At 42.9% G+C, this 19668-nt stretch overlaps 2 protein-coding genes across 2 annotated transcripts; one reads left to right on the forward strand and one right to left on the reverse strand.

Annotated features, from left to right (window-relative positions):
- The first annotated feature begins 133 nt into the window (after window positions 1-133).
- Window positions 134-7528, forward strand: dhrs12 (dehydrogenase/reductase (SDR family) member 12). The gene is made up of 10 exons (XM_010880038.5): window positions 134-346; window positions 575-708; window positions 1459-1541; window positions 2110-2202; window positions 4980-5061; window positions 5167-5228; window positions 5489-5593; window positions 6644-6734; window positions 6859-6996; window positions 7123-7528. The coding sequence occupies exons 1-10, from the start codon at window positions 291-293 to the stop codon at window positions 7233-7235; spliced, it is 957 nt and encodes a 318-aa protein (XP_010878340.1). The 5' UTR covers window positions 134-290; the 3' UTR covers window positions 7236-7528.
- Window positions 7529-9808: 2280 nt separating this feature from the next.
- On the reverse strand, window positions 9809-19596 carry LOC105016309 (guanylate-binding protein 1-like). Its single transcript, XM_010880034.5, has 11 exons — window positions 19373-19596; window positions 18309-18526; window positions 17570-17697; window positions 16497-16606; window positions 16156-16346; window positions 14295-14537; window positions 11400-11680; window positions 11031-11243; window positions 10817-10919; window positions 10509-10702; window positions 9809-10379 (listed from the first exon to the last, which is right to left on the reverse strand). Exons 2-11 carry the CDS (start codon window positions 18502-18504, stop codon window positions 10158-10160), a joined length of 1881 nt encoding a protein of 626 aa, XP_010878336.2. The 5' UTR covers window positions 18505-18526; window positions 19373-19596; the 3' UTR covers window positions 9809-10157.
- Window positions 19597-19668: the final 72 nt, after the last annotated feature.

The raw sequence follows: 19668 nt of genomic DNA on the forward strand, positions 1-19668 counted from the left end.
CCATTCGAATATATAGAAATGAGCCGATGCCTTGTTAGCTGATTAAGTGGGGCAATTTGCCCTATTGTCCAAATTGCCTTCTATAGCCCGGTATACCGCCGCTCAGTGTATAAACTCCCTTTTCTCAATGTGAACGCAAAAGGGGAGTGTCTGGTCTATTATGAAATCGTAGCTAGCTATTAGCTAGCTTAGTTAGTTATAAAACATTTCCCGGTACAGTTTAGATAGCATAGCTATAACCACACTTAATTAGACGTTGACAACTTATTACTTGATATTTGTTTCAAAATATGTCATTTTACAGAAATGCCGTTTGGTTCGTTAAAGGACTTCAAGAATACACAAAGTGAGTATTTAGTATATTCGTTGGCCAGAGCCTTCTGGAATTTGTTGAAAGAAATTGCGATTCTGCATACATGCCACTTCACTGCATAATAGGGAACATTGTTTAAATACGGTGCGTGAGATTACACTTTCCGATGTGCTGTAGGTAGATGCCATGATTTACGGTTGCTAAGTTGCAGGGGATCATGTTCAAATGTACAACTGGTTGTCTTGTTTTTGTGTTCTACAGAAGTGGATATGAAGCAGCAGCTAAGCATTTTAATCCCGGGGACCTGGATGTGAACCTGACTGGTAGATCTTTTGTGATCACTGGAGCCAACAGCGGCATTGGAAAAGCTACTGCCAATGAAATAGCCAAGAGAGGTATTTTACATTCAGTTGCCAGTTCATCAGGTGCCCAGTTTACTAAAACGGATTGTGGTTTGCTATAAAAAGCAGACTGAGAGGCATGCAAGCATTCAGTTACTTTTCAATTGAACGTTAGAATGGGCAAAGCTAAGTGACCTAAACCACTTTGTGTGTGGTACAAGGACAACCAACACATTGGTCCTTGGCCGAGATGGAATCTTTCAGTAGACCACCATCCTGGATACTACTCCTTTCAGCTAAAAAAATAAAATAAAAACTGGCATCTGGTGGCATGGAGAACGTTTTCCTGACATACATTAAGCCCCTCGATATCAAATGCGCAACAATTTAAGACTGTAGAATCCATGGCCCAAAGAATTCCATCTGGCTGAAAAGCAAAGGGGGTTTAACCTTGTATTACGTGGATGTACTTAATTAAGTGGCCACAGTGTACAAAGCAACAATGTCCAATTAGAGTTGGATACAATCATACAACAGTGAATATATTGTTACTGTCACCAATGTACCATTCCACCGTGCAGGTAATCTATGCATTCCACTTTAGACTCCTCTGCAGTCAGTGTGAGTGATACATTAGATAATGATTAACAGTGATGTTAAGTGTCAAATGGTCCAGGCAAAATCACTGTTAAGGTGAGGTCTCATAAAGGTTTGTATAGATTTACAGACTGACAGTCTGTAAAGATTTGTTTTAGGTAACTAGTTTACCAGCGTATGATAGTGTTGTGGTTTATTCCTACGCAGGAGGGACCATCCACCTGGTGTGTCGTAACAAGGAACGGGCAGAGGAGGCGAAAAAAAACATAATCGAACTTAGTAAAAACCAGGTGAGGAGGAATTACTACCACAAAGAAAGAACGTGTCCGTCATCACTCTGCACACTAAAGAAACGTGAAACAAATCTATCAATTTTCAGTGACTGCCTGCTCAGCAGTGGAGAGCTATTTGAGGTATTGAACAGGCTAGAAGCCTGTTCAATATGGTTCATTTAATGTGTGGCTTATTCATGGGTCCTGTCTAAGTGCTTTTCAGATTAGCAAATGATTCAAGGGCGATGATCTACATCTAGGTTTGTGGAACTTGATACTGTTGATCAGATCATCTGTGGAATGCCTTGTTTAGACTGAGTCAAACCGATGCAGAGTCTGGCCTGATCATTTCTGCAAGTCATATCTGGGAGATTTTATGCCTCCAGTTTGTCAGCTTAGTAAGACTACTGTTTATATGCTGAAGGCTTGGCCAAGATTCTTCCCATTTGCCAAGGTTTCCACTTCCACATAATTCTGTAAGACTTCTTTGTGATCACATTTCAATGCCATAATCAGTATTTCCAACTTCAACCACAGTAAAGACTTTAGTGTTCCTACAATGTTGTTTTTCTTTTTCTTTCTACAGAATGTCCATGTTCATATTGTGGATATGTCCAGTGCAAGACAAGTAATGGAATTTGCCATAAGCTTTGCAAAAAGCAACAGGGTACATGTACTGGTAAGTATCTTGTGTGTGTGGTCCTGTAGCTGGTGTGTGGTCCAGTAGCTGGTGTGTATGGGTGGAGGTATCCTGTCCAGCCTCCAGAAAATTGGAGCGAAAGTGGGGCTCCACCAAGTTGGAAGTATTCAGACTAGACTGGATAGACAGTACCCTACAATACCAAAAATCACTCACGTCTGCTCGATCAGCTTATTTCTCCAACCTGATTGAGGCAAACAAAAACAATCCAAAATGTCTCTTTGATACAGTTGCAAAGTTACAACTAAAGTTCACTTTAGTTGTAATGAATACATGAACTACTTTGATGAAAAGATCATCACCATTAGAAAACAAATAACTGACTCCTCCTTAAATAGTTATGGTCCTCAAAATCTCAGTTGTCCTAAAAAAATTCCTGAACCTCCCTGACCAGGTGTCAATGGGGACACTTGAATTTTTTGATACCATATCGCTCAACACATTTACTAAATTTGTAACGAGTTCTAAAACCACAAACTCTCATCTAGACCCGATTCCAACAAAATAACTTAAGGAGCTATTTCCTGTGCTAGGTCAGCCAATGCTGAACATAATAAATTGCTCCCTTTCCTCCGGATGTGTACCCAACTCACTAAACAAATCTCATCTGGATCCCAACATATTAAACAATTATAGGCCAATATCGAACATCCCGTTCCTCTCAAAAATCTTAGAAAAATGTGTTTCGCAACAACTGAATAGCTTCCTGAAGACAAATAACATTTATGAAATACTCCAGTCCGGTTTCATAGTACTGAGACTGCACTCGTGAAGGTAACAAATTACCTTCTAATGGCCTCAGACAAAGGTTCCGCATCCGTCCTGTTGCTTCTTGATCTTAGTGCTGCTTTTGACACTATTGATCACTCCCTTAGAGAGACTGGAAACCCATATTGGGCTACGTGGACATGTTCTAACCTGGTTTAAATCTTATTTATCTGAAAGATATCAGTTTGTTAGTGTGGATGGCATATCCTCTGACAAGTCAAAGGTATGCTTTGGTGTTCCTCAAGGCTCGGTTCTGGGCCTAGTATTGTTCTCACTATATATGCTCCCTCTGGGCGATGTAATCCGAAATCACAATGTAAATTTTCACTGTTATGCTGATGACACACAGTTATATATTTCAATGAAGCATGGAGAAGCCCCAAAATTAGCTACTTTGGAAGCATGCGTTTCAGATATTAGGAAGTGGATGACTGAGAATTTCTTGCTCTTAAACTCAAGGAAAACAGAAATGCTAATTTTAGGACCCAGGAAACAAAGAGCGTTGTTAGAAGATCTCACTGTGAACTTCGACGGCTACATGGTCGTATCCCAAAAAACTGTAAGAAACCTTGGCGTTACCCTTGACCCTGACCTCTCCTTTGAAGAACATAAAATATGTCTCGAGTTGCTTATTTTCATCTTCGAAACATTGCAAAAATTAGAAACTTTCTATCAAAAACAGATGCAGAAAAATTAATCCATGCTTTTGTTACTTCTAGACTAGATTACTGCAATGGTCTTCTCTCTGGTTATCCAGACAAATTAATAAATAAACTTCAATTAGTGCTGCACACGGCTGCTAGAATCCTAACTAGAACAAAAAATGTTGAACACATTACTCCTGTCCTAGCGTCCTTACACTGGCTGCTTGTTAGGGTTAGCGCTGATTTTAAGGTTTTACTGTTAACCTATAAATCAATACATGGTCTTGCTCCTACTTACCTTGCTGAAATGATCCAGCCATACATACCTACACGTAACCTACGATCGCAAGATGCAGGCCTTTTAATTGTACATAGAATTTCTAAATAAACAGCTGGCAGTAGGGCCTTTTCTCATAGAGCTCCACTACTGTGGAATGATTTGCCAATTAAGGTTAGAAATGCAAACTCAGTGCAAACTTTCAAGTGTCTACTAAATACTCATCTCTACTGCACGGTTTATAATTAGGTGTGACCAGGCGTGAAGGTGACCAGTAGGCTTGATACTGTCCACCCTTGCTGTCTTGCCAGGTGGGCTCTCGTCGCCACTGGGATGCCCTCCCTCCAATGCCTTTCGGGGGAAGAGTCACCGGCTTGTTGTTGTCTCTCTGTTGCGCACTTGTGCAATTGGGCTTTACGCTGCTGGCTATACTATGCCCTCATTCAGGGGGGTTGCGGTTGGTGTGTGTCCCTTTGGTTGATGCCTGGCAATGTGGGTGGATTGATTTCTTACCTGTTGGGCCCTGTCCGGGGGCCCTGTTGCCGGACCCCCCCCGTCTCAGTTCCTAGGTGTTACGCTGCTATACTATTGTGCTGGGGGATATGAGGAATGCACTTTCTAACTTTTCTCAGTCTCCTCCAGTTTTAAACTTTAGGAGGACATGAGGTCCTGGTCCACACCTGCGGAGTACCTGGTTTGGGGGGCCCATTGCTGTCCCTGTCCTTGTCCACCTGGTCATACTTTTGCCCAGAGAGATTTATTAATTATTCCAGTTGGACTCTTAATATCTCACCCGGCACAGCCAGAAGAAGACTGGTCACCCCTCTGAGCCTGGGTCCTCTCTAGGTTTCTTCCTAAAATTCAGCCTTCTTAGGGAGTTTTTCCTAGCCACTGAAATTCAACCCTACTGTTGTTTGCTCCTTGGGGTTTAAGGCTGGGTGTCTCTGTAAAGCACTTTGTGACAACTGCTGTTGTAAAAAGGGCTTTATAAATACATTTGATTGATATGAGTGAGTAGACATAAGATGTATTGACTGATTGTATTCAATATAATTCGGTCTCCCCAGATCAACAATGCAGGCTGTATGGTAAACCAGAGAGAGCTGACGGAGGAAGGCATAGAGAAAAACTTTGCAACAAACACACTTGGTAAGATTAACTCAAGGACAGTGGGCATGTCTTCTTGATAACGATGCACAACACCCCCCTTTAGGTTGATACATATTCTTAGAATATTATTTTTCTCTTGGGTAGGTACCTTCATCCTAACCACAGCATTAATACCAGCTCTGAAACTGGAACAAGACCCACGAGTGGTAAGTAATGTTCTGCCTCATATAGATGACCAATGCCCAGCGTGGTCACACCTGTGAGAACCCTTAGAAATAGGAAAAAGGGTTGTTGTGTGGTCTTCTCCTCCCCATTCATTTATTATGTGCTTGTTTTCAACAGGGGGCCTAGTGTCTGAATAAAGGCATCAAAGGAATATATTACCTATTACAAAAAAAAGTTTCAATAGTCTATAATTGTCTGAACAGGTTATTTCGTAACAATGATAATCGCCAATCTCCTCCAGATCACAGTGTCATCGGGAGGCATGCTGGTCCAGAAGTTGGATGTGGATAATCTGCAATCTGATAAGGGGACGTTTGATGGCACTATGGCCTATGCCCAAAACAAAGTAAGAATATGGTGTGTTGCTAAAACCATTGGAGTAAATGCATTATCAAGCAAACAACTGTGGAGATTAGATTAAACTTTTTCTGAAGGTGAACCCTCTGAACACCAAAATTGTGATGTTAGGAGTTCTGTTCCAGTCGTTTTACATTACATTTCACATTTTATTCATTTAGCAGACACTCTTATCCAGATCGACTTACAGTAAGTGCGTGCATTTTAAGTATGCTAGGTGAAACTACCTCACAGTTTAGTAGCAAGCGCATTCCAATCAATTAATTAGTTATCGGCAAAGGGAGGAGAGAGCTTCTTGTTCTTGCTGTTGTTGCTCTGTAAGCAAGAACCATTGCCTTGAAGCAGAGTAGAGTGTGAGGAAGCAGTGTGACATGGGAGAACTTGGGAAGGTTGAGTATCAGATGGGCCTCTGTATTCTGAATGAGTGGCAGTGATTTGGTTGAAAGGGCTTGGTGCCCCACCAAGAGTGAGTGGCAGTAATCTAGATATAAGTGCCTGGACAAGTGCCTGTGCTGCTTCCTGAGCATTGGGTATTGTAAGCAGTGAAAGGAAAGACCATGTGAGGTTATGACCGAGCAAATAGACTAGGTGTACAGAGAGAAGGCCAAGTACTGAACCTTGGGGAACACCAGTGGTAAGAGGTGGAATGGCAGACACTGATCTTTCCACTCCACCCGGTAGGAGCGATCGGCCAGGTAGGAAGCAGTGCAAGAGCACAAGAACAGAGCCTGAGATGCTCAAATCAGAGGAACATAGCATGCTAACATTCACGCCAAAAGCAGCGAATAGATTGAGGATGAGAACATTGAGAGGGTTAGCTTGGTCAGTGCAAAAAGCTTATGTTAATGAGGTATGGATATTGTCAGGGTTAAGGAGTTAGATGGTGGAAAATAGTTTTGTGGGTTAGAAGAAGCCTGCAATTTCAAGTGATAGAAAGTGGCTTTAGCAGTAGAGAGGGAGGAAGAGAAGATGGAAGGTAAGGATTGGAAGGATGCAGTCCAATTCTGTGAAAGTGATTATCTGTTCGTTGTGGTGACAGAGACAACAGGTGATACTGACTGAGAGATGGGCATCCCAGCATAAAGAGATCCACTTTTCCTCAATGCACCCTGGCTGGGCTGACACCCCAGGTACGAAAAACTGAAGTCAGAAGTCTATACAGATATGCATACTTAAAAACCGTTGGCTTTTCTTAATGATTACTTGTTGAAACATTTCTTGAAACACAGTTGACTGGCTCTGAATTCTCTGTAGCTGTTCAGTTGTCCATGCCCGACTTCCATGCTAAGATGAAAAACAAGCTGCGTACAGAGGCCATGGGGGCTGACACGGTGGTGTGGCTGGCTGTCTCAGCAGCGGCCTCCAAACAGCCTAGCGGACTCTTCTTCCAGGGTGAGACAGAGATGGAGAGGCTTGAGCTTGACGTTTCTCCTTCTTAAGACACATCCTGGTTCTGTCCATATCCCTTCCTGCTACTGCTTACATCTGCTACCCATATTCTTCCTCATAATATTCTAGATCGGAAGGCGGTGCCCACCCACCTGCCTTTGGCTTCATCCAGGTCATCTCCAGCTGAGGAGGAGAAGTTGCAGACAACACTGGAACAGCTCGCACTCAAGTTCAAACCTTGAGCTCTCCTACTGCGGTCAGACATTAATGAACAGACAGACTCACGGAGAAGTTCATTGACAAACCCTGTGAAAAGGCCAGGATCTTTGAGGGGGGAAAATAAAAAATATAAAACTCACAATAAATGTTGTTTATCACCTGGTTCTTACACTCAAAATATATCCTGCTTAGAAGAGGACACAGGTGCCCCCCCCAACCCTAACCCACATTTGTGGGGAGCAACTGTCAGAAAGTGGCACCGCTGCCTCCTCCGTTAACCCTTGTGCCCTCCTCAAATTTACTACCCTCTAGACACATTCGTGGACAAAAATGTACAAGTACAATAAACTGATATAAAATGTTTGTACAATAATATTTTTTTCAGCTTTTTTCCCATAAATCTCTTAAACAACTTGAAACCTGCTCAAAACAAACAAACATTCAATAATTGAAATGCTTACATTACAGAATGCGTGGTTTAATACTGTAATGGCAGTGAGTGTTTTTAATGGAAGTCAATGAGACATTTTTGTCCATGAAGGTGTCAAGAGGGTGCAAATTTCATAAACGGAGTATGAAAGAGTTTAAAGACATTGGATTTCAGAAATTCAACTAAAAATAAGAATTCTGCCCAAAAATCATGCAACACAGACAAAATTATCACCAAATCAACAAAACAAAATGGACAAAAATGCCCAAAGGGGGCATAAGGGTTAAGTTAAATGAAATCCTCGATTGCAACTTTGCCTCCTATTCTGGCGACAGCGGCATGCCGAAGCAAGGCGGCTGCCGCCCACAGGAACACACACAATATTTGGTCCTACCGCCGAAGCTCAACCATGTTCATCGTTTGCCTCTTGCCGCTGGACGGTAGCCAATCAGAAATCGTGCTTTTGTCTCTATCGCAACAATGGGGGATTTGCTGGTATCAGAGTAACTGGAGTTAAATTACACAACATACAATAATTATATAGTAACAAAACGAATTTGCCATAATTCCCTAAACGAAGGAAGGCACATATAAGGTTGGCTTGTCATTTGCCATTATAACTGTTACATCAAGTTTGCTAGGCTACTTCGGTTGCTATAGTTACGGCACCAAGGTCCGTCCCGGGGGAAATTCAGAGTTTACAATTTTAGTTCCAGACACAAAAAAGTTACGTGCGTGGTTAAACTAGACTATATTCATTGGATCACAACACGTACCAAACCGATATTTCACATTCAGTTTAGTTTTAGTTGCACATATTACTAACTTCGGGAATATTGGGTCCTGGGTCCTTTGCTAAGGGCTGTCAGGTCCCTATACGACCGAAGCAGGAGCTTGGTCCGCATTGCCGGCAGTAAGTCAGACTTGTTCCCAGTGCATGTTTGACTCCGGCAGGGCTGCCCTTTGTCGCCGGTTCTGTTCATAATTTTTATGGACAGAATTTCTAGGCGCAGCCAGGGGCCGGAGGGTGTCAGGTTTGGGGACCACAAGATTTCGTCTTTGCTCTTTGCGGATGATGTTGTCGTGTTGGCCCCTTCAAACCAGGACCTTCAGCATGCGCTGGGACGGTTTGCAGCCGAGTGTGAAGCGGTGGGGATGAGAATCAGTACCTCCAAATCCGAGGCCATGGTCCTCAGTCGGAAAAGGGTGGCTTGCCCACTTCAGGTTGGTGGAGAGTGCTTGCCTCAAGTGGAGGAGTTTAAGTATCTAGGGGTCTTGTTCACGAGTGAGGGAAGGATGGAACGGGAGATTGACAGACGGATCGGTGCAGCTTCTGCAGTAATGCGGTCGATGTATCGGTCTGTCGTGGTGAAGAAAGAGCTGAGCCGCAAGGCGAAGCTCTCGATTTACCGGTCAATCTACGTTCCTACTCTCACCTATGGTCATGAGCTTTGGGTCATGACCGAAAGGACAAGATCCGGGATACAGGCGGCCGAAATGAGCTTTCTCCACAGGGTGGCTGGGCGATCCCTTAGAGATAGGGTGAGAAGCTCGGTCACCCAGGAGGAGCTCGGAGTAGAGCCGCTGCTCCTCCACATCGAGAGGGGTCAGCTGAGGTGGCTTGGGCATCTGTTTCGGATGCCTCCGGAACGCCTTCCTGGGAAGGTGTTCCGGTCCCGTCCCACCGGGAGGAGACCCCGGGGAAGACCTAGGACATGCTGGAGGAACTATGTCTCCCGGCTGGCCTGGGAACGCCTCGGTGTCCCCCCGGAAGAGCTGGAGGAAGTGTCTTGGGAGAGGGAAGTCTGGGCATCTCTGCTTAGACTGCTGCCCCCGCGACCCAGCCCCGGATGAAGTGGAAGAAGATGAATGAATTAATGAATATTACTAACTGAAATTATAATATTAACATACTTGGCGAACTCCTATGACAAGTCAGAGTAGATGTTGACCAAAACGTGAATGACATTACAGTGACTCAATCCCCAGAAAAACGCTCAACATTTCTGCCTCTTTGCATACCGCCCTAAATGCCGCCGATGATTAATAAAAACGAGGCGTTTCGGCCAGCGGTTGCCGGTTCTTCCTTTCGTTACTGGCATACACTACTGGTGACATGAGCTTATAGAATATACTACACAACAAACAGCACACATTACAAGTGCCTTCTGCCAAAGAGCAATTTCTTTTATTATAACATGCAGAACATGTATAATTTCAACTGTTGTCCTGAAGGACACAACTGACAATACTGACAATGGAGTGAAGGGAAAACATCACAGCAGTGGAGAATATAGTGTGTGCATGTTCACACAAAGGGGTTACGATTCTGGTAGGGGGTTGGTTTTCTGCACAACAACAGCAACCTAAGCCTGGCTGGTAAGCAGGGCAAAGAACAATTGATTGCATCTATGGTTACTAATTGCTCTTGTTTCTCTGGCCATGACACTAACGTTTAGATAAATAATTCAGCCTTTTTCTAAAAGATCACTTGTCATTCCCCACAGGACCTTTATCAGAACAACTTTGAAAAGAACTTCAGACCCACTCCGGCAATTTTGGGGATGATTCCAGGTAGGAACATTGCTGCTGCAGTCCCAATATTATCCAGAGCACTTCTCATGAATGAGGGCTTATTCTCTTCTTCTTGTGCCTTCAACCCCTTAAGGTTGTCTATTTCTCTTTGCATTTCACGTGCTTTGTCATTAAATCCTTGCTGGAGGAGGTCGTTCTGCTCCTGAAATGAAACAGTATATAGTACATCACAGAGTAGACCAGACAAATCCACGACACATCACACTGTGTTGATACTGTTCATGTGTTTGTAAAATGTACATCTGTGGTTAAATGTTTCATTCAGGCTTACCTTGAGCCTGGCCTGCAGAACTCTATCGTGCTCTTCTAAGGCATTTTTACTGTCTCTTTCCATCCTCTCAGACAGTTGGTTCATATTCTCCTCATAAGTCCTCTGCTGGTCCAATATCAATCTCTCCTGGACAGCCAGCTTCTCCTCCATGGCTCGAGTCTCCCGCTCTGATGCCTCCCTTTTCGCTTCCTCGGCTGCAGACAGAGTGGGAGACGAAGAATCACGGAAACAGAAGTAAGACATTTACTTGGTTGTCATTAAGAATGTTGTTGCCTGGTCATGATCTGCATGTTCATGGCGACTATCACCTTTTGCCCTCTGGTCAGCATCAGTGAGTGATTTGTCTGCTGACATGATGGCGTAACCAATGCTGTCCTTCCTTTCCAGGTATTCTTTCAGTACTTCTTCAGCCTGGAGCCAACAGACATTATGTTCAACTTTACACAAAGCACAGTCCTTTGAACTTCATTGATATAACAATAACAAGTTATCTCCCCAAATCCTGAAATTGCCCAAACACACCTTCACTCCTCTGCCTCCCTCAGATCTATATTCACTGATACTTAGTTTCTGGTCATGGCAGTACTCTTTGTATCCTCCAGGGGTCATGTAGGAGCCATCCTTTAATTTTTCCTCCATGGGGGCAAAAATGCGTTCTATTTTGGACTCACACGCCTTCTTGGACTCCATGTAGTTTCTTTCACAAATCTTCTCATACTCCTCCTGAAGTACTTTCTATAGAAAGCAAAAACAAAAGAAAGTTCAGAAGGTACCAAAACATCTTGGTTTGACTGAGGTAATGAATTGCGCCATCCTGGGAAAGTTCCTTTATCACGGTGGATAAGGCATATCACTAATGAATGAGTCATTCACATAGACTTATGTCCATACCATGAGCTCCAACTGGTACTGCTGGTCCTCATCTTTGAAAGAGCTGTTCATGAACATGGCCACAGCCTCCTTCTCAACTAAACTGTGTACTTCAGACAGCTCTTCCTGGGTCTCTGTAGGATAGGCCACCCAGCTAGCCATCTCCCTCTGGTAGTGGGTCCTGGCCTTCACGATGGCGTTGGAGTTCTCAATCTGGGCCAGCGCCACCACTGCATTGTCTAGGCAGGGAATCTGACCACACCGGATAGCAGACACGTAAGCCTCAGCCAGGTTCCCCAGCACTGCAGGAGAGAGTACGCAGGAAATCAGCACATCTGGTAGTAGTGATGGTGATACCACTAGTGCTTGTATAGACATTATGCGCAGGCAGAGGCCATTTTATTCGGGTATATCCATCTAGGGTCAGACACCATTGCTTCTAGAAAAGACGGAATTCATTGGGACGCAAATTCTATAAAGTGTCATACATTTTCGGTAAAGATTTTGGCCGATGCTGAGGGTATCACGCAGTTCCAGGCAGACTGAATATTTATTCTGAAAATAGCCTGTTCCGTCTCATCCCAAAGACACTCTATTGGGTTGTCATCTGGTGTGAGCAGGCCGCTAACATTCACTAGACCCACTTCCTGTTTTAGCTGATAAGTGTGGAAAGTGGTCATCTGCTGCATTATCCCACCCAGGACCAGTGAGTTGTGCATTTTGAGATGCCGTTCTGCACACCACTGTGGTACTATGTTGTTATTGGCCTGATTATGGGCTGTCTGTTAGTTGCACGATTTTTGTCATTCTCCTTTAAAAATGCTCAACAGTTTTTTGCCCATAGGACAATTAAATTGCTCGCTGACTGAGTAATTGTTTGTCAGACTATTCTCTTTAAATTCTTGACACTGTTGTGCATGAAAAGCACAGAAATGCACTAGTTTGAGGAATAGCACTCAAGGTCACTTAAGTTACTCTTTTTGCTGTGCTTTTTTTCCTATAATTTCTGGGGGTATTTTATAACTTTAATTGAGACAGTTATGAAATGAAAGCTGGTATACCAATAGTTGGGAGAGATACTGTACACTACCATTCAAATGTTTCACATTTTGTCCATTAAAATAACATCAAATTGATCAGAAATACAGTGTAGATATTGTTCATGTAAATGTCTATAGTTTCTAAAAACGGTTGAGTTTTAATGGAATATCTACATAGGCGAACGGAGGCCCATTATCACCAACTGTCACTCCTGTGCTCCAATGGGCCCTTGTGTTTACTAATCCAAGTTTATCATTAAAAGGTGAATTAATCATTAAAAAACGATTTTGCCATTATGTTAACACTGTTGAAAACTGTTGTGCTGATTAAAGCAGCCATAAACCTGGCCTTCATTAGCCCTGTTCATTATATTCAGCATCAGGGTTTGTGGGTTCAATTACAGGCTCAAAATGGCAAGAAACAAAGTTGGCAGAGTTCCATCCATCCATCCATCTTCTACCGCTTATCCGGGGCCGGGTCGCGGGGGCAGCAGTCTAAGCAGGGATGCCCAGACTTCCCTCTCCCCAGACACTTCCTCTAGCTCTTCCGGGGGGACACCGAGGCGTTCCCAGGCCAGCCGGGAGACATAGTCCCTCCAGCGTGTCCTAGGTCTTCCCCGGGGTCTCCTCCCGGTGGGATGGGACCGGAACACCTTCCCAGGAAGGCGTTCCGGAGGCATCCGAAAAAGATGCCCAAGCCACCTCAGCTGACCCCTCTCGATGTGGAGGAGCAACGGCTCTACTCTGAGCTCCTCCCGGGTGACCGAGCTTCTCACCCTATCTCTAAGGGATCGCCCAGCCACCCTGCGGAGAAAACTCATTTCGGCCGCCTGTATCCGGGATCTTGTCCTTTCGGTCATGACCCAAAGCTCATGACCATAGGTGAGAGTAGGAACGTAGATTGACTGGTAAATCGAGAGCTTCGCCTTGCGGCTCAGCTCTTTCTTCACCACGACAGACCGATACATCGACTGCATTACTGCAGAAGCTGCACCGATCCGTCTGTCAATCTCCCGTTCCTTCCCTCACTCGTGAACAAGACCCCTAGATACTTAAACTCCTCCACTTGAGGCAGGCACTCTCCACCAACCTGAAGTGGGCAAGCCACCCTTTTCCGACAAACCCCTCCAAGAACTGCCACCTTAACGTGGTGGAGGGGTTTGAGTACCCGAGTGACCCTAGGAGCTATGTTGTCTGGGGCTATATGCCCCTGGTAGGGTCTCCCAAGGCAAACAGGTCTTAGGCGACGGGTCAGACTAAGAGCGGTTCAAAACCCCTTAATGAAGAATAAAATTTTGAGTACCGTGACGTCGCCCGGTATGGCGCAGCCGGGGCCCCACCCCGGAGCCAGGCCCGGGGTTGGGGCTCGAATGCGAGCGCCTGGTGGCCGGGCCTTCCCCCATGGGGCCCGGCCGGGCTCAGCCCGAACGGGTGACGTGGGGCCGCCCTCCCGTGGGCTCACCACCCACAGGAGGGACCATAAGGGGCCGGTGCAAAGAGGATCGGGCGGCAGTCGAAGGCAGGGGCCTAGACAACCCGATCTCTGGACACAGAAACTGGCTCTAGGGACGTGGAATGTCACCTCGCTGGCGGGGAAGGAGCCTGAGTTAGTGCGTGAGGTTGAGAGGTTCCGATTAGAGGTAGTCGGGATCACCTCTACGCACGGCTTGGGCTCTGGAACCACACTCCTTGAGTTGGCAGAGTTATATAATTAAATTATAAATAAGCTACCGAGTGGAAGTAGTAGAATCAGTAGTAATGGCGGAAATTGATAAAAGTTGTTGTATAAGCAGCAGTTGTAGTGTATTTTCTGTTTTATAATAAAAACACATCTAGAAATTAATTCCATCCTCAATATCAGTGTTTTAATACTCACACCTGCCGGTGACACTCAGGCCATGTTTCAGGGACTTGGTCTTGGCCTCGGTGTAGATGTGGTCACAGAACCTCTTGGCCTGTTCCACAAAGAGGGGCTCCAAATCATTATCATTCAGCTCCTCCATACGCTTCATATTAACGGTGTTGGCTGGCCGATCAAACACAAAGCACCAGCGAGGAGAGAAGTAGTTCCGCAGGCAGCTGCGAGGTAGGTTGTACAGCTGATCTTTCTTACTAGAACCTTTATAAAGGGGGAAAAAAAATGGGGAAGCATATCAATCGATAATAACAACTTCAAATGTAAAAATGTCTGGTGAAATGATTTACTGCAATAACGAAATGCAGCACAAAACAAATAAATGCATGAAATCTGGCGTCCACATAGTTAGTACAAGTGTGTAGAGACCACATTGAACATTTAAGATCATAACAGTCTCTCTTAAAATGCTCAAATTCTAATATTCAAATGATAAATCACACACTATCGCTCTCAAACACACACACATGCCTCTAGAATGTGCAGTATGTATAAGCAAATGCTAAATCATTCTCCTCCACTTCTTAAATATTGTATGGACCAATGTATTAAAAAATCTATATCTAAACACACGTGCACAGGCAGAAGGTACAGGAGTATTCAGTCCAAAACAAACAGGCTACGGGACAGCTTCTTTCCACAGGCTGTAAGGCCGCTCAACTCAGGAACCTCTCTTCCCTTCCATCTATGCACACCTGTCAATTTTAGATTGCACTACGGTTGTATAGTTATTATTATTGATGTGTGTTGTTGTTCAGTGTTATTACTGATTGATTGTGTTATCTTGTTTTTTAAAATTATAATTACTGTTACTTTTCTAACTTTTAACTGCACTGTCGGGAGCAGGAAAACCAAGCATTTCATTGCCGTAACTTTTGAACAAACAAATCTTTTGAACTTTGAACTACATACACCTTCTTAGGGGTCTCCAACCTTTTCTGGCATTACAGCATCATTTCTTTTTTTTCTTTTTGATTATGCACATTCTCATCTTCTCTACTTCCCTAGAATTTTCCCCAGGTCCTTATGGTACAACTGAAATGATTCCAGTTTTTTTTTCAATATCAAAAGTATATTTTCTCTGTGGGGTTTTTCCAGGTTCTGAGAACTTGGTAATTGAATGTGCCACCCAAACAGACGGCTATGAGCTACATGCTGGAAATGAATAGCCAGAAGTGTGTTAGGTTTGACTTTTTAATGCCAAGATAATAGTGGGGTAATCTTAATGTTGCAAAGATGAAATAGTAGCCTGAGCTACTCATAAATGGCATGCCATATACCACTAGTTACCAGTAGCTATCATTTGGAGACCCTACAGTATGTCAAGCAAATCCGATGCAAGTCAATGGAGAGTATGGCCTTTTACTGCATCCTCAGTCTGTCAGGATGGTTTGAACCCTGACTGCTGATTGGCCAAAATACCTGGTATATACCTGGTATCAGAAAACCCACAAGATGTCTTATTGCTATTATAAACTGGTACCAATGCAATTAGAGCAGTAAAGTGGGATGATGTAATAATACCTGTGATACAATATAATATACCATGGCAATCAGCCAATCAACATTCAGGATTTAAAGCAACCAGTTTAAAAGAGACTTTACCACATGTAACATAGTTTGACTATTTTCCACATTGTAGAATAATATTGAAGAAATCAAAACTATGAAATAACACATATGGAATCATGTACCAACTAAAAAAGTGTTGAACAGATTAAAATAAGTTTCGTATTCTAGATTGTTCAAAATAGCCACCCTTGGCCTTGATTACAGCTTTCCACACACTTCGCATTCTCTCAAAAAGTTTCACCAGGTTCACCTGTTCTGAGTTTAAGAGCATTCTCCAGATACTCATTTGCTGTGATTGATCTTCCATTGACCTCCAGGGTCAGGGTGAAATCTCTTACTGTCCACACAAAGGAAGGAAAGTACCGCAGGTACTCGGACGATTCCTCCTCACCCTGCTGGTCGGCCTTAACCTTTATGTGCTCTGTCAGTTCGGTCACATAGCTGTAGGGGGAAGTGTTGAGGATAACATGAACCCACATACTACCGATTCCTTTTATGATTCCTTGTCTCACTGTGTGATTATAAATATATATATATAATAAATATAATAAATCTGGTTTAAATGCTGCCGGCTGGCCTGCTTGAGGATACTGTAGTTTCTCCAGGGCGTTGTTGTCGATTGTTCCCATGCTGTTATACACCAGAGTACTGCTTAGCAGAACCGCCAGGGAAAAGATCCAGTTGTCATGCTTCTCATCACCCTGCCAAAACAACAGAAGGGACCCTTTGGCATTCTGTCCATACTATAGTTAAATATAAATTGGGTAACAGTGTAAAACGCAGCCTTACGTTTTTTACAATTCTAGAATGACTTTGATGTCTGATTGAAGCAGATGTTAATTTAAAATCCACAATGAATTAAATTAAATCTGCTGTGTGTATTTCAACAGTATACCTTAGCACAGTATTCTGACAAACACTTCCCCAGTAGTTTCAGTAGCCATATTTTCAGACCACTTTCAGTACCACACCAGAAGTGTTAACTTCTAGTACTTTCCCACCCTGTAAATATCCACCTATCTATACCCACCCTATACATATCTTATGAACTTCATCATCCAGTAAAATGGGTAGAACATGACATTACATAATTACATAACAGCACCAGACCTACAGAAATATACATTAGAAATGATACACAGTTTATGACATCACTTATTAGTATTGGAAAGTCCATTACAATTAATATAACATTGGAATGTCTCCCTTTTTAACTGTGAACATTATTATCCATTGTATTTATGGATTAAATCAGACATTTATTGTTTAATGTAATACATGTACAGCACCTACTCATTCAAGGGTATTTCTTTGTTTTTACTATTTTGCACCATGTAGAATAATAGTGAAGACAAAAACTATGAAAAAACACATGGGAAGTCTTGTAGCAACCAAACAAGTGTTCAAAGGTGTTAAACAAATCAAAATACATTCATGTTTTAGATCCGTCAAGGAAGAAAATCTTTCCACGTGAAGCTTGTTGACAGAATACAAAGTGTGCAAAGCTGTCATCAAGACAAAGTATATTGATCTATTTAAAGTCTTCACTATTGTTCTACAATGTGGAAAACAGTCAAAATAAGGAGATACCTTTGAATGAGTAGGTTTGTCCAAACCTTAGACTGGTACTCTGTGTCTAAATGTGTTCACAGTTAAGGTCCCACCTTCTCCACGTCCCCCAGACCCTCTGTGTCCAGCAGCACCAGGGTGTGGTCTGCTTTTACAGGGTGAGGCACACACCACATCCAGATGCCCTTGGTCTTGGACTGGATGGTGGCTCCAAGGGCAAAACCTTTTAAAAATGGAATCGTTTTCTTTAAAGATGTTGAAATAAGGAATTGTAAAGGGGCAGCTTAAAGCTAATGTAATCTGGTTATCTGATTATCTGTTATGTATTTATATCATACTGATAGACTGAAAAAGAAACTATTAGCTGGTGTGATAGCATATTTATAGGCCCTAGCTGTATGGGGTATTAATCGACATGTACCCACTTAGAACATTGTGTCCTGTAGAACTATGCTCTATCCCCTGGTTGTCATTATTTACTGGGTAAAACTGAAAGAGAAACTCTTTCCACATAGAACAGGGTATGGCGGAATGCCAAGTCCCCGTCAAAGCATAATGTGTTTGGGACAAATCTGTGCTTGAGATGTTTCAGGCTATCTAGTGTCTTTCTAACCCTAAATATCATTTCACCACACTGGTGGTGAAAATGATATTTCACCACACTGTTCACAAGCTGAAACGTGTTGTTTAACATTGAGATGACCCTATCTTTATAATAACTGATTATGATCATTACATAGCCATATAAAAGTGGTGAGTGGTCATGCATAATGTTATGTATATTGTTTGAACTTTTGAGTATAGATGAATACATTATTTAGCGGATGAGCGCACCTCTTCTCTTCCCAGCCAGCTTGTTCATGAGGTAGGACTTGCCAGTGCGGTACAGCCCAGCCACTGCCACCACCACCACATGCTGGTCAATCTGATCAAGGATGTCCAGTGCACTGCGGACCACGTGCAGCTTCCCATCACTGTCATTCTCTATCAGACACACTGGTTCTTCCATGGACACTGTCTGTCCTGGCATGATGCTGCCTTATAGAAACACACTGGCAAGGAAAAAAATACAGATTTCTGTATGCGTGTGTGTATGTCTCTGTCTGCATGATAATTCAGCAGGTCTTCATTGCAATTATATGTGAAGTGATACATTTTCCAGACAGACCGGGCATAAAGAAGGAATCTAGACCATAGATTGAAAGCAGTGTTCCATTATCTATTATCCAGATATTCAAATCAATCAATATGGTTGTGTTAATCATTCATTCTAGCTGGCTTTACACATTAAAAACTCAATAGGTCGCAAAAAAGCCTTCATGACCATAGGTGAGGGTAGGAACGAAAATTGACCGGTATATCGAGAGCTTTGCCTTCCGACTCAGCTCTCTTTTCGTCACAACGGAAATGATTCCATATTTTTCTAAAATTACTTAAGTATGACAAAAAAGCTTGGAGATTCAATAGCTCCTTGATCACATAACCTAGATGCTTCAAATAACTGTTGTATTCTTCAGAGAGAAGGGTCAAACATTGCACAGCCTTTGGTTTCCCAGTTAAGCACCTACACAACTTTAGAGAAGTATTCAAAAGTTTGCATTACCAATAGCTTTCTCAACATGTGACTGAGACATACCATTTAATTCCTATGTGGAGCTGCATGTTGCACAGCCTTTAGTTTTGCCCAAAAAAGTATTCCACATTTCTAGAATTACATATATGACAAAAACGACAAGCTATTGAATTACTAACTTTGAGGCATGTAATTTATTTACGGTCCCTTAACCATTAGCAGACAATGCGTCGTTCTATACGCCTGGTTACAGTATAGTCGTTGAAAACAAGACCTGATGTCGGGTTTCGAATATCCGTTGAATATCTAATATTGAAAATCAAACCTTTCCTCGGTATCACCAAGTTGCTTGTCGTTGGCTTCTTTTGAGAGACTCTGTTGTTTGTATCTCTTGCAATGCAACACCGATAGAAATCATAGAACAAGGATATCACTTTGACCGAGTCCCTCATCAACAAATTAAAACACACACAAAAATGATTTCTTCCATATTTCAGTATGAAATGTAACTGGCAAAATCGTAAGTGGATCTAATATTTACCACGAATCAACTTACAAAACGAAAAACAAAGATAGAAAAAGCTCACCTCAAGACGTGAATTGTTTTTCTAGGTGTAGGAT

Source organism: Esox lucius, chromosome 16 (assembly GCF_011004845.1).
Source record: "Esox lucius isolate fEsoLuc1 chromosome 16, fEsoLuc1.pri, whole genome shotgun sequence".
Classification (NCBI taxonomy): Eukaryota; Metazoa; Chordata; class Actinopteri; order Esociformes; family Esocidae; genus Esox; species Esox lucius.

Bases quoted from the DNA above. Each gene is read 5' to 3' on its own strand.
- dhrs12 (XM_010880038.5), top strand. From the start codon at position 291: ATGTCATTTTACAGAAATGCCGTTTGGTTCGTTAAAGGACTTCAAGAA. The intron at 5,229-5,488 runs GTAAGTAATGTT...AATCTCCTCCAG, and splicing joins TGGAACAAGACCCACGAGTG to ATCACAGTGTCATCGGGAGG. The intron at 5,594-6,643 runs GTAAGAATATGG...TTGTGGTGACAG, and splicing joins TGGCCTATGCCCAAAACAAA to AGACAACAGGTGATACTGAC.
- LOC105016309 (XM_010880034.5), bottom strand. From the start codon at position 18,504: ATGCCAGGACAGACAGTGTCCATGGAAGAACCAGTGTGTCTGATAGAG. The intron at 16,607-17,569 runs GTGGGACCTTAA...TTGTTTTGGCAG, and splicing joins GTCTGGGGGACGTGGAGAAG to GGTGATGAGAAGCATGACAA. The intron at 11,681-14,294 runs GTGAGTATTAAA...TCTCTCCTGCAG, and splicing joins CCTGAGTGTCACCGGCAGGT to TGCTGGGGAACCTGGCTGAG.